Here is an 11441-nt window from a genome sequence, read left to right as displayed (position 1 = left end):
ATATATACAAACACTTGTTATATATGCTGTTCTGGCTTTGATAAAATTGGCATCACTATATCAGGGTTTGCTTTTTGTACATATTGTCATATTCTACATGTGTTTTTATGGATGGCGTGCGAGAGACAAACTGAACTATATCTTATGTGTATGATATACATTTACATAATCTGTATTCATTGTTATATTTGCAGAAGATGATGGGCCAGACAGCCAGAGCCCGAGTTGTTCTAGTAAGTAATAATATGCTACCATTTTTTGTGTTGTTATCAAAAGTGGAAATGACCAATTGTGCTATGGGGTAAAACCGGCCTTGGTTCTTGTGTACTGAAAGGATTACAAGGAATCGGGTGATTTCCAGGGTTGCGACATACGGAGCTAATATTGCTGAATGTATTTTAACATGGACTATGTCACCTAGCAAAGATTCAGCGGGGTAAACAGCAGATGTGAACGCTGACTTCATAACGGTCCTATCAGTGTGGATAATTATTTATTGCCGCTAATCTTTACGGGGATCATGAAATGTGTACTGTGTGCTTAACCTTTGTAATGAAGGCTGGAGGCCACCCCTGCTCCCTGGAACACTGGATACATGTTGTTCTGTACAGCACATAGTAAGAAATGAACTGCGGCTCAATCTGAGATTACCAAAGTTACATCTATCTAAAGTGAGGCAACACTGCCATCTAGTATCCGCGCAGCAACGAGACAACGATGACATCGTTCAATAACCGGACTCATATAGGCTTAATTCACAAAGCTAACACACCAGCATAGGGAGTCTTATTTTACAATAAGTGACAGCTATTTTTAGCTGATGGTATTAAAAAGATGAGTCACATGACTTAAAATAAAGCTTCTTCTTCCTCGCGTTAAAGCTTTATCAAAGACCTCTTGGACAAGCGCAAACTCACTAATTAGACAATGTGGATCTCAGCAAACACATTACAGTCTGACTGTACAATCTCCATTAGATTTACTAAGACTATGCAATATTTGAACCTACCTAGGCTATCTACTCAAGGTGAATTACTTTTGTCTAGTGGGTGACAGTACAAAGGCATTGTATGGTTAGTCCACAGCTATATAAACAGGGTTCTTCACAAAAGGGTGAAGAGTTTGGAGAAGGCAGGAGAAGTGAACAATCTAGGACAACATAGCTGGACTGGAAAGTGAGCTGAATTGGAGATGTTTTCCAATTCCGCTATTTTGTCCTAGATTGTTCACTTCTCCTGTCTTCTGCAGACTCTTCACCCTTTAGTGAATAACCCTGATGGGGACGCAAGGGACTCATGGTTGCCTGCAAAAGGAGCATGAGTGTTGTTTCTAAAAAATAAATAAAGTGAACTGAAGCAGGCAATCACAATAGTTAAGGTACCTGAATGCATTTTTAAGATTTAACTCTTGAGTTTAGTGTGATTTGGTTTAATTAATGTTGCCTATCTACCTAACATTGACTTTCTAATTTTAGGAGATGCAACAAAATTTAAGCACCTTAGGAAATACACATATAATTATGAGGCTGGAACCTCCAGTGGAGTGACCGGTACAGCTGACTCACAAAGTGGATCAAGATTCAACTGCAAAGTAAGTTGGCATGGCAGGACTAGACCATGCATATAAATTCACATTCAGAGCACAGATTGGAGTGTGAACCTGTTTGTTCCTTGTCTTAGGTGGAACTGGAAGTCCCTCAGCCATGCAACTTCATCCTGAGGATAAAGCAGTGCACCCTGCGAGAGGTGTACGGCGTAAGCTCAGAGGGCAAAGCACTCTTCAAGAAGTCCAAGAACTCCGAGGACTTCTCCAATGCTATGTCCAAGTAAGTGGGATGGATATTTCAAGTGAACTTGTCAGACATTTTAAATAATGGAACAGTTTTAGATGATCAAATCTTCAAAAAGTTGTGACATCATCATTGATGGTCACTAGGCTTATTCTAGAACATGGTTAGGAGAGGAGAGGATGAGTGCCTGTATGAAAGGACATTGTTTTGGTTAGGGCAGTGGCAGCCAACTAACTTGACACAGGGGGCCTCAAAAGCAGCCCCTGGCTTCACCAAAGGGACACAGGTAATATTCATTCAATATATAGTTACAGAAACCTGTAAGAGACTGAAGACACATTCAGGAGGAGATGGCCCGAAATGGCAAAAATGCTCTAGGAGTTGTTGGAGACACAAGAAAAATGTTTCTGGCCATAGATGGGAGATACATTACAGAGACTGCCAGAGATCACTGCTATTAAAGTCCCTTTAAGAGCCAATGCTTCTACATTTCTGCTCCCTACACTACCCCCTTAATAATTACTTGTGCAGCATTTGATATATCTCTCAGCAAGATCCATTATAAAAAAAATCAGAGGGAAAAAAACAAAACATAGAAGAAGAAATGGAAAGATTATGTGAACAAATAAACCAAACCAGCAACTACTGGAAGCCACTCTGGAAAATGTTTTTCCTTCACTGGCTTGAGAGAGCACCAAAGCAGATCACTGTCTTCAGGGGCCCCAAGGACCACACAGTAGGCGCTAAAAGGCCACATGCAGCCCTTGGGCCACAGGTTGGAAATCAGGGTCTTAGGGCATCAAGGTCTCTAAGCCCAGCCTGCTCCTTTCTTAGTCCAGGACAGGGAGTGTTGGTGCTCTACTGGTGACAACTGGTATTGCAACTCAACCTTTTGGCTATAGCGGTGCAGTTATCCGAATAGCTGAACTTTATACTCAAAGACAATGTAAATAATGGGGGCGCAAGGGACTCATGGTTGCCTGCAAAAGGAGCATGAGTGTTGTTTCTGAGAAATAAATAAAGGGAACTGAAGCAGGCAATCACAATATCTTTAAAGAAGAACTCTGGGCAAATAAAATCTTAGCCCTGCAGTGGGACTACCCCTCACTGCTTCTCCTCCGCTTCACTGAGGGTCTTCCCCTTAGCGCCCTCACGTCCCATAGACTGTATAGGACGTGATGACTTACTAGACCTAGACAGCTAGAGCAGAGGAGGAGCGAGGCTGAAGGGACCGCCGGTCTAGGAGCCAGCCAGGATTGTGGTTCAGGTGAATATATCCTTGTTATTTCAGCTCCCTAGACAAAACAAGCACTTAACCCTTGCAAGGTGGGGGTAGCCCCAATGCAAGGATTAAGATATAATTGTTCCGGAAATCTCCTTTATAGTGTGTCCTATCAGGTGTAGTATATTTTTAACATATGCAAATTGTAAGTGTATGTACAGCCAAAACATTTTTTGGGAGTAGGGAATGGTTAACACCCCTGGCAGGTTATCTTTTGATGTTTGTGTACCATTGAGGAACTTTCCTTTCATTTCCTGTCCCATTGACACAACAGTAACTTAACGGAAATCTCCCAAAGTGAGGGGCATCTCCTGTCCTCGGAAACAGGTGCCTCCATTGGATGATTTCCCCTTACCATTTGTTCTGGGGACAACTCAAAATTTTTGGATTTACCTTCACTGTCTGTATTGGTGGCAATGGTCATCAGGATAAACAGAGTGGTGAATCTCCCAAACAGGTACTCAGGCAGCAAAAAAACCCAAGAGCCTAAGCCCTCCACACACTAATCAAAATAAAATAAAGGTCTATGTTATTGTAGTATTTACCTTGAAGTATTTTGTGATATGGCTTTCACATTTTTACATATTTTCTTATTGTGAAAATTGTATTAAATATAGAGTTCTGTAGAACAACCACTAGAGGGAGCTCTTTGTGAATAGGTGCAATTACACTCTCCATTGACAACTGTTGAGACATCAGCTGCATTTTAGTAATTTAATGTTACTGCCTACAGGTATGAAGTGACCTTCAGCGTTGTGGATGGAAAGCAGGTCAATTTATATCCACACAATGATGAGCCGGTCAATGTATTAAATATGAAGAGAGGAATCATCTCATCGCTCCTGGTTCCTGATGAGACAAAGGAGACCAGTGGCATGGTAAGACTGCTTGTGCCTTCAGTATATAGATTGTTTGGGCCGGTGACATAGTGACCATAACAAGCCATTAGATAACACCCACTAAGGTCTTAAAGCAATAATGGCCATTTGGCATTTACTTTGTGCCCCGGCATGGGCGCCATATTGTTAGTAGATTGTAAATAATGACAGACTGACTAGATCAATGGTTCTCAGTATAGCTGGTATCATCTTTGTAAGTCTGTCCATCACAGCTCACTGTAGCTGAATTTTATATACAAAAGGAAGAATTGTATAATCTGCATGGAGCTCAATATTTTTTTAAATACATTTTTCTCTTTGCAGGATACCGTGTATGGTAAATGCACCAGTGAGGTCAGTGTGTCTGGAAAGAAAGGAGACACAGATATTAAAGTGACCAGGAATCTGAAGACATGTGATCAGTTCACACCACTCAGAGACTATGTCAGCCCCATCGCTCTCTTCAAAGGACTAGTAAGTTGTAACACTTTTATCTTCCAATCAGGACAAAAAGCATTTGATTATCAATAGCCTCTGAGATTAAATAGATCCAGCCAGGAATAGGGATAAGTATCCAAATCTCCTGCTTAAGCTGTTGTGATAATGCAGCCTTACCTCTCTGGGGTGTCTGTGTGTGCTGTTATTTTGCTGTATTCTTTCCCTGTCAGAGTTGAAATGTCTTGCCCAGGCTCAGGGCTGATAAAAGGCACTCTGCCTTTAGTTTTCTTTTATGAAATGCTGGCAGCAACTTTGTTACCTATCAGTTTTGAAAGGAGGGAATCAGAGGAAATGGAGACTTCATATTAGTACCAATGCCCTTTGGCGACTGCTTCCCCTTGTAGTGTTGGACAAACAGCTGTCTTTATTGCCCTGCAGCCAACAATTCAATTTCACCTTTCTCTCTCCACCTGGTATTATAATGCTGGTGTGAATCCTGTTAGTGGCTGTGTGGCAATATCAGGTGTTCTTAGCAGGGCCGGTTTCATACATTTTTTTACCATTTTGGTTTCTACGGTTTGACATGGACACTTTAAATCAGATCTTGCATTTTATATCGGATCCTATATAATTGGTCTAACAATTTTTTTTCCCCCCAGAATGCTCCATTGTCCACCCTGCTCAGCAGCAGCCAGTCATGCCAGTACAGCTTGGAACCTAGACGAAAGCACATTTCAGAAGTATCCTGTGTGGAGACTCATATGTTCCTTCCATTTTCTCACAAGTTAGTGTTATATTGAATACTTTATGTCTGGTGCATTAGTATTGTTATTATTATTATTATTACTGTGTTTCCCCAAAAATAAGACACTGTCTTATATTTTTTCGGCTCAAGGTTATTTTCGGGGTAGGTCTTATTTTTTTTAATGTGCAACAATCCACACTTATTCATGTACGACAGTCTACATGTTTTCATGTACAAAAATATAGTGATCAGGGCAATCAGGAGTGCTGTACCTTTCCAAGAGCAATATGGTAACCAAGCGCTGGCCAGAGTGAGCAAAACTCGCTTTCACTATCGATTCCTCAACGGTGGAGTGCATTTGGTATCACTCTGCCTGTGACAGGAACCGGCGCTATAGAGGAAGCATCCGCTTATGCAGCTCTGCTCCCTCCGCTGCCGCCCCGCTTCCTCTAGTGGTGGCTTTGTTGGCACCGCGGATTCTCTCCGGCCTCTCAACCGGCTCTTCAAGTTCTACCTTATGCCACCGGCCCTGGGAAGGGTCACAACTCGGTCTTAATTTCTGGGTAGGTTTTATATATTTTAGCAATTCCCAAAAATAGTACTAGGTCTTATTTTTGGGGAAACACGGAATTATTTTTTTTTTTTATTATGTTTTAAGCAGAGAGGGTTTAAAGAAAAGGGAAATGACTTGTCCAAGGATGGATGCAGTTGGGTGGAGTAGGAAAAGGTTGGATGGTTAAATTCAGATAAAGTGGAAATGGGGCAAGGGTTAAAAGTAAACTGCTCAATGCTTCAATTTTTCATCTAGGCATTGCTGTAGCACACCAGCCCCTTATTCGGTAGCATGGTAATCTAAGAACCCTTGCTTGTGACGGAGGATAAGAGTTCCCACATACACCTACTGATTCTATCTATTACATACTAAAATCTTGGTGTAAAAAAATATCAGTACATCAAAGTGATGGATTCTGTTTGAATTTGGGTGCAGAGCATGCAGATTTAGGCAAAGCAAGTGGATGTTCAGAACATCTGCAGTGGTTGCTGGTTAGCATTAGTAGTTCATTGTTTGTTTTCACTTATGAGTGTATGTGTTTAATGCTTTTCTTTCTGTACTTCAGAAACCAGTATGGTATGATGGCTAAAGTGACACAGACGTTAAAACTGGAGGATGTATCAAAAACCAACAGCAGAGAGTTTTCAGGTGAAGATGTGTCCTTATTATATGCCAACCTGAGACATTTGTTAGGCAACCTACATTAGCATGTAGAGTGGACAGTATGATTGTTGGATCCTCCTATCCATCTATCCTTTTGATATCCTCATCCTTGGGGTATCAAGTCACAGAAGGTGTCTAAACTTCCTTCGTGGTAGATCTTGTTTTAGATTTGTATCTCTGTAGATAAGGTTTTGTGTCCTTATGACCTAAACGCTGTAAAGCAAATGTTGAATACAGAAACAACTGATTATACTTAGTTTGTAATAAAAGTAACACCTACTGTACATCTTGTGCTCCCAGACTCAGCAGTGGTCAAAGGCTTAGCCCTGGAGGCTTCTCAGTTCCAGTCCACTAATGAAGATGCAGTTTTGGATAACCTCATGGAGCTGCAGAAATTGTCAACTAGCCAGCAAAACCAGCAAAGAGCAAACCGCTTCCACAAACTGGTAACTGCACTAAGATCCCTCAACAATGATACTCTGGGCCCGCTCGTGCCAAGACTCATGCAGCTGTCAAGGTAGGTTCCATATATTAGTAAACGGTTTTGATATTCCTATTTTGAGAGTCCCTTCTTCATAGTGAATTAGCGCTTCAAACAGAAATCCTCTATTAACATATGATTGTTATATGCCAGTGGTCTCCAAACTGTAGGCTGCGGGCCAGTTGTGGCTCTTTGCTTGCTTTTATATTGCCCTTGGGCCACTGTTCCATCCACTGACACCAACAACTGGACACAGTTCCCACCTCTGACACAGTTAATGAGGCATTATTCCTCCAAATAATGCCAACAATAGGGCATCATTTCTCCCACTGACACCATTGATAGGGTTCTATTTATGCCACTGACACTATCAAGGGGCACTGTTCCTCTTGCTGATCCCAACAATGAGGTGTTATTTCTTCCAATTAAAAAAATGAAATGTCACCAGCACATCGAAGAAAACTGATCAAGTGAACATCTTTGCGGTGGGATACCTATTGAACCTTATATCTTCCAATGACACCACTGATGGGGCACTATTCTTCCCATTGATATCAACAATGGGGCATTATTCCTTCCACTAACACCAACAATGGGGCATTATTCCTTCCACTAACACCAACAATGGGGCATTATTCCTTCCACTAACACCAACATTGGGGCATTATTCCATCCTGCACTGACCACTGGTGCTAGATTTTTACTCCCACTAACCACTAAGCCTGAGCCAATGTTTATTCCTGCTGATGCTCAGGAATGTTCTACTTCCACTAGCCCCCATATAGTCTTAAGGACAATGAATAGCCCTTTGTTTAGAAAGCTTAGGTACCCCCTGCCCTATGTGGTAACATGGTAGAGTCCAACATTTCCTCAAGCCCTCGATTGCCACCTGCTGGTGAAATCTGTTATCACATCATGACCACACTAATGTTAAATGATTGTCTATGAGGATCTGAAATGTTATCAAGCACTGCAAAACAATAGTAGGATAGAGCCTAACCATTGGTTACAAAGTGAATGCTGCACAAAGAGTTCCCAGGCTAAAGTTTTTCCAGTTTAAACTGAAAGTTTCCATTCAATGAATGTGCCATGGCCGTAGTTGTTAATAGCCCTATAAATGCTAAAATAAATAGCTGTTAAAAAAATTTAAAAATTCACAAGCAGCATTTAAACTGTAAGTACCATCAATCGATGGTACGCATGCAACTACAATTGCAATGGAATACTTTTAACATAAAAAGTGAATTCAACTTTGCTTGTACCCGAGGACAACATCAAGCCAAGGATTTGTTCTAACTAGTATTTAAAGTCAAAGGCTATTTAGTGTGCTGGCTGCTGAAGCGGTGGTTGTCTGATGCTGTATTTTCCATCCATCAATCTTATAAAATGAATCAGCCCAATAATTATGTAAACCATGGTTAGCCAAGCTCTGTCCCTCCAGCTCTGGTGACGGAAGTCATGCCCGTGGCTGTCAGAGTCTTGCAATGTCCTACGGCACTTGAAGTTTCAAAACAGCAGGAGGGTCGAAGTTTAGCAGTATGTCTTTAAAATCATTGAAGAAGCTCGACTATCAGTTCCAATTATCACCACAAGATGTCAGTGTTGTAGCATTTCTATTGATAATTAGTCTTGAAAAAAATCTACAAAAGTTAAAACGTATATGTGTGTGTGTGTGTGTGTGTGTGTGTGTGTGTGTATATATATCTATAGATATATGTATATATATATATACAGTATATATATATATACAGTATATATATATATACAGTATATATATATATACAGTATATATATATATACATATACATTAGTATATGCTGGGGCATGTATGTATTTGTAATTTTTTTCTGATTCCAGCCCCATTACACTGCAAGCTCTGACCCAGTGTGGTACTCCAGAATGCTTCGGCGCTATACTGCAGGTGCTGCGGACAGGGAACATGTCTCCAGTACTGACTGATACCGTTACCTATGCGCTTGGCCTTTTACCATCACCGTGCACCAAGCGTGTGCGTGAACTTCTGAACATGGCACAGTACCAGCAAAGCAGAGCCTCATTCTATGCCCTGAGTCACACAGTAAACAAGTGAGTACATTACACGCAGAACGATAAAAGTGTATAATCCCCACAGAGTTCTCAAGTAGTGTGTGTATGTAGATTTCACAAAGTGGCTTACCGTTTCATTGTAACACATACTGTATATAGAATCCTCCTCGTGGAACTTATATAGAGCTCATAGTAAAGTCTATATTGTAAAATTATATATGGCATATAGTTTCTCGCTGGAGTTTATATAAACTCTGTAAGTGAAGAGTATATAGACTACTCAGTATAGTTTATAAAGAGTTCCCTGGAGGAGGTGTTTGGAGCTCCCTACTGGGAGTCTACATAGTGCTAACAAGTGGAACATATTTAACAATCTGAGTTGAAATGTACTATATATAATAAACTGTGCTATGTATAAAGTATATATACATATATAATAAGTAGAGCGGAATGAAATGTAAAGCTTTTAAGTAGAATATGTATAGAGCCCTCTGATGGGACGTAAATCCAGCTCAAAAGAAGAATGCATATAGAGCTTTATAGTGATTTACAAACTGCATCTGTCTAATCTTTTGTACTTTTATGTTTTTAGCTTCTACAAAGACAGCTACACCATCACTTCTGAGCTAAGGGATGTGGCTGACTTCATGTCATCTCTGATTGGGGACGAGTGCAATGGAGACCAAGATAAGACCTTCCTGACCCTCAAGGTACTCTACGAAAAAAAGACTAAAAATTGGACTCCTTCTTTCTGTCTTCCTTAGCTTTGTCTCATGTCTGCATGTCCCTTTGCTCTTCTTCCTCAGGCTGTTGGCATTATGGGACGTGTGTTAGAAGAAGCCAACCCACAAATCAGGTCATCTGTTCTGAAATGCGTTAGTCTGGCTCCATCTGCTGACGTCCAGAAGGCAGCTATCCAGGCTCTTCGGAAAATGACAGTTACAGATGAAGTAAGTTCACTTAATGACAGTTAGGGAAGCTCATCTCTGATCTACACATTTGTCCAGAGTTATTGCTTCCTCCACTGTTTAATCCTTAATGTTGTCTTCTCGTCATCCAGGTTCAAAGCTCACTTGTGCAGGTTTTGCAGGACAATAACTCTCCAGTCCAAAAGAGACTGGCAGCCTACCTCACTGTGATGAAGGACCCCTCACAGTCTGACCTCCGTAAAGTCATTCGAGTGCTCACTAAGGATAACAGTCAAGTGAAGAACTTTGTTGCCTCACACATTGCTAACATTCTAAACTCTGAGGCTCCAGAGACTCAAGAGTAAGTGAAATACATAATGGGAACCCTTTGGCCAAATATTCTGTTGAGTTGATGTGGAAATTCTAAACTGAAGATGTATTATACCTTGTTCAAGTTCACAACAGAAGTATAGGGAATCAGATGTTGCTGAGAATTCTTTAAATCTGGACCCCTGTGCAAACTAAATGATAATAGTAGAGTTCAGTTACAGTATAATGTGCAAAGTACTGTCTTGTGAATTTATTACAGGTATTTATCGAGCACCAACAATTTACACAGTGCTTTACATTGTGCACATTCACATCAGTTCCTGCTCTCAAGGAGCTTGCAATCTAAGGTCCCTATCTCACATGCATACATATGAGGACCAATTTAGACAGGAGCCAATAAACCTTCCAGCAGAGAACCATGCACGCAAGATAGCAACCTGGCCAGGATTCAAACCAGGGACTTCCAGTGCTGCAAGGCAGAAGCACTAACCATTACCCCACTGTGCTGCCCAGTGTTAATAAGGCATGAACATAATATTAGGACCTCTGCCAGGTTTTTAGTGCTCACTGTGTTATCATAGAGAAGATTTCCTTTGACTTCCTGTCTTGGTGACATTGTCAAGTCCTAACACTCATCAACAGAGAAGTGAGGCAAAAATCTCCCCAATGGAGAAGCAGTCAGCAATAAACACTTAACAGGATAGGTGTGGGTGACTTCAAGACTCTGGGAGATATGTGGCTGAAGAACTTCCACTCCATCCATTTGTAAATTTGCTGCCAGCAAATTGGCTCTCTTGTCATAAATAAAATTTTACTGGTCTTATTCACGTTTTTGTGGCACTTTTATCCTTTTAATGTACTTAAGAAACAAAAAATTGAAGTAGGAGTATGAGACTTACTTACATTCTTTATCCGTGGCACTACAGCCCATGAAGGCTGTTTGCCTTCTTTATAGATTTTGCTCAATTTATTTTGTTGACCCCATGCCCATTTCGAATCAGAAGGATCAGGGTATCCCTTTTCTCTGGGTACCAGAGACCTTGCCATCATGGGTGGCCTTGCAACAGCTATACTACAGCTGATATAGCTCTCGGGATTCATTTTTCCATGCAAGCATCACCATTGGCTTGATGTAGGGGAACTTCGAGCAACAAAGGAATGTTAACAGAAGGGAAATTCTGTCATATCAGGTCATAGGGCATGATCATTTTGTGTATTCCTTTTCCACAATGCATATTAGTATAATGCAGTTTAAAAACTCCATTAAACAAGTATATTTCTGCTATGTCTGCTGTACACTCATTTTATTTTTTACTGTATATAAATGT

At 40.8% G+C, this 11441-nt stretch overlaps 1 protein-coding gene across 2 annotated transcripts in view; it reads left to right on the top strand.

Annotated features, from left to right (window-relative positions):
- APOB (apolipoprotein B) overlaps positions 1 to 11441 on the top strand; it is a 40570-nt gene that overhangs the window by 3012 nt on the left and 26117 nt on the right. Inside the window, exons 2-13 of one of the 2 annotated variants that reach the window (XM_018573914.1) lie at positions 195 to 233; positions 1475 to 1590; positions 1680 to 1825; positions 3805 to 3949; positions 4274 to 4423; positions 5047 to 5171; positions 6251 to 6333; positions 6649 to 6865; positions 8687 to 8914; positions 9468 to 9585; positions 9682 to 9825; positions 9936 to 10144. In XM_018573914.1, the coding sequence (XP_018429416.1) occupies positions 195 to 233; positions 1475 to 1590; positions 1680 to 1825; positions 3805 to 3949; positions 4274 to 4423; positions 5047 to 5171; positions 6251 to 6333; positions 6649 to 6865; positions 8687 to 8914; positions 9468 to 9585; positions 9682 to 9825; positions 9936 to 10144 (1720 nt within the window). Of the gene's footprint in view, positions 1 to 194; positions 234 to 1474; positions 1591 to 1679; positions 1826 to 3804; positions 3950 to 4273; positions 4424 to 5046; positions 5172 to 6250; positions 6334 to 6648; positions 6866 to 8686; positions 8915 to 9467; positions 9586 to 9681; positions 9826 to 9935; positions 10145 to 10836; positions 10877 to 11441 lie in introns of those variants that run through there. The other variant, XM_018573915.1, reaches the window with a different exon arrangement.

Source organism: Nanorana parkeri, unplaced genomic scaffold (assembly GCF_000935625.1).
Source record: "Nanorana parkeri isolate BGI_ZX_2015 unplaced genomic scaffold, ASM93562v1 scaffold2610, whole genome shotgun sequence".
In the NCBI taxonomy this organism is placed as follows: Eukaryota; Metazoa; Chordata; class Amphibia; order Anura; family Dicroglossidae; genus Nanorana; species Nanorana parkeri.
Note: the sequence above shows the minus strand (reverse complement) of the source record. Positions and strands in the feature narration are given on the sequence as shown.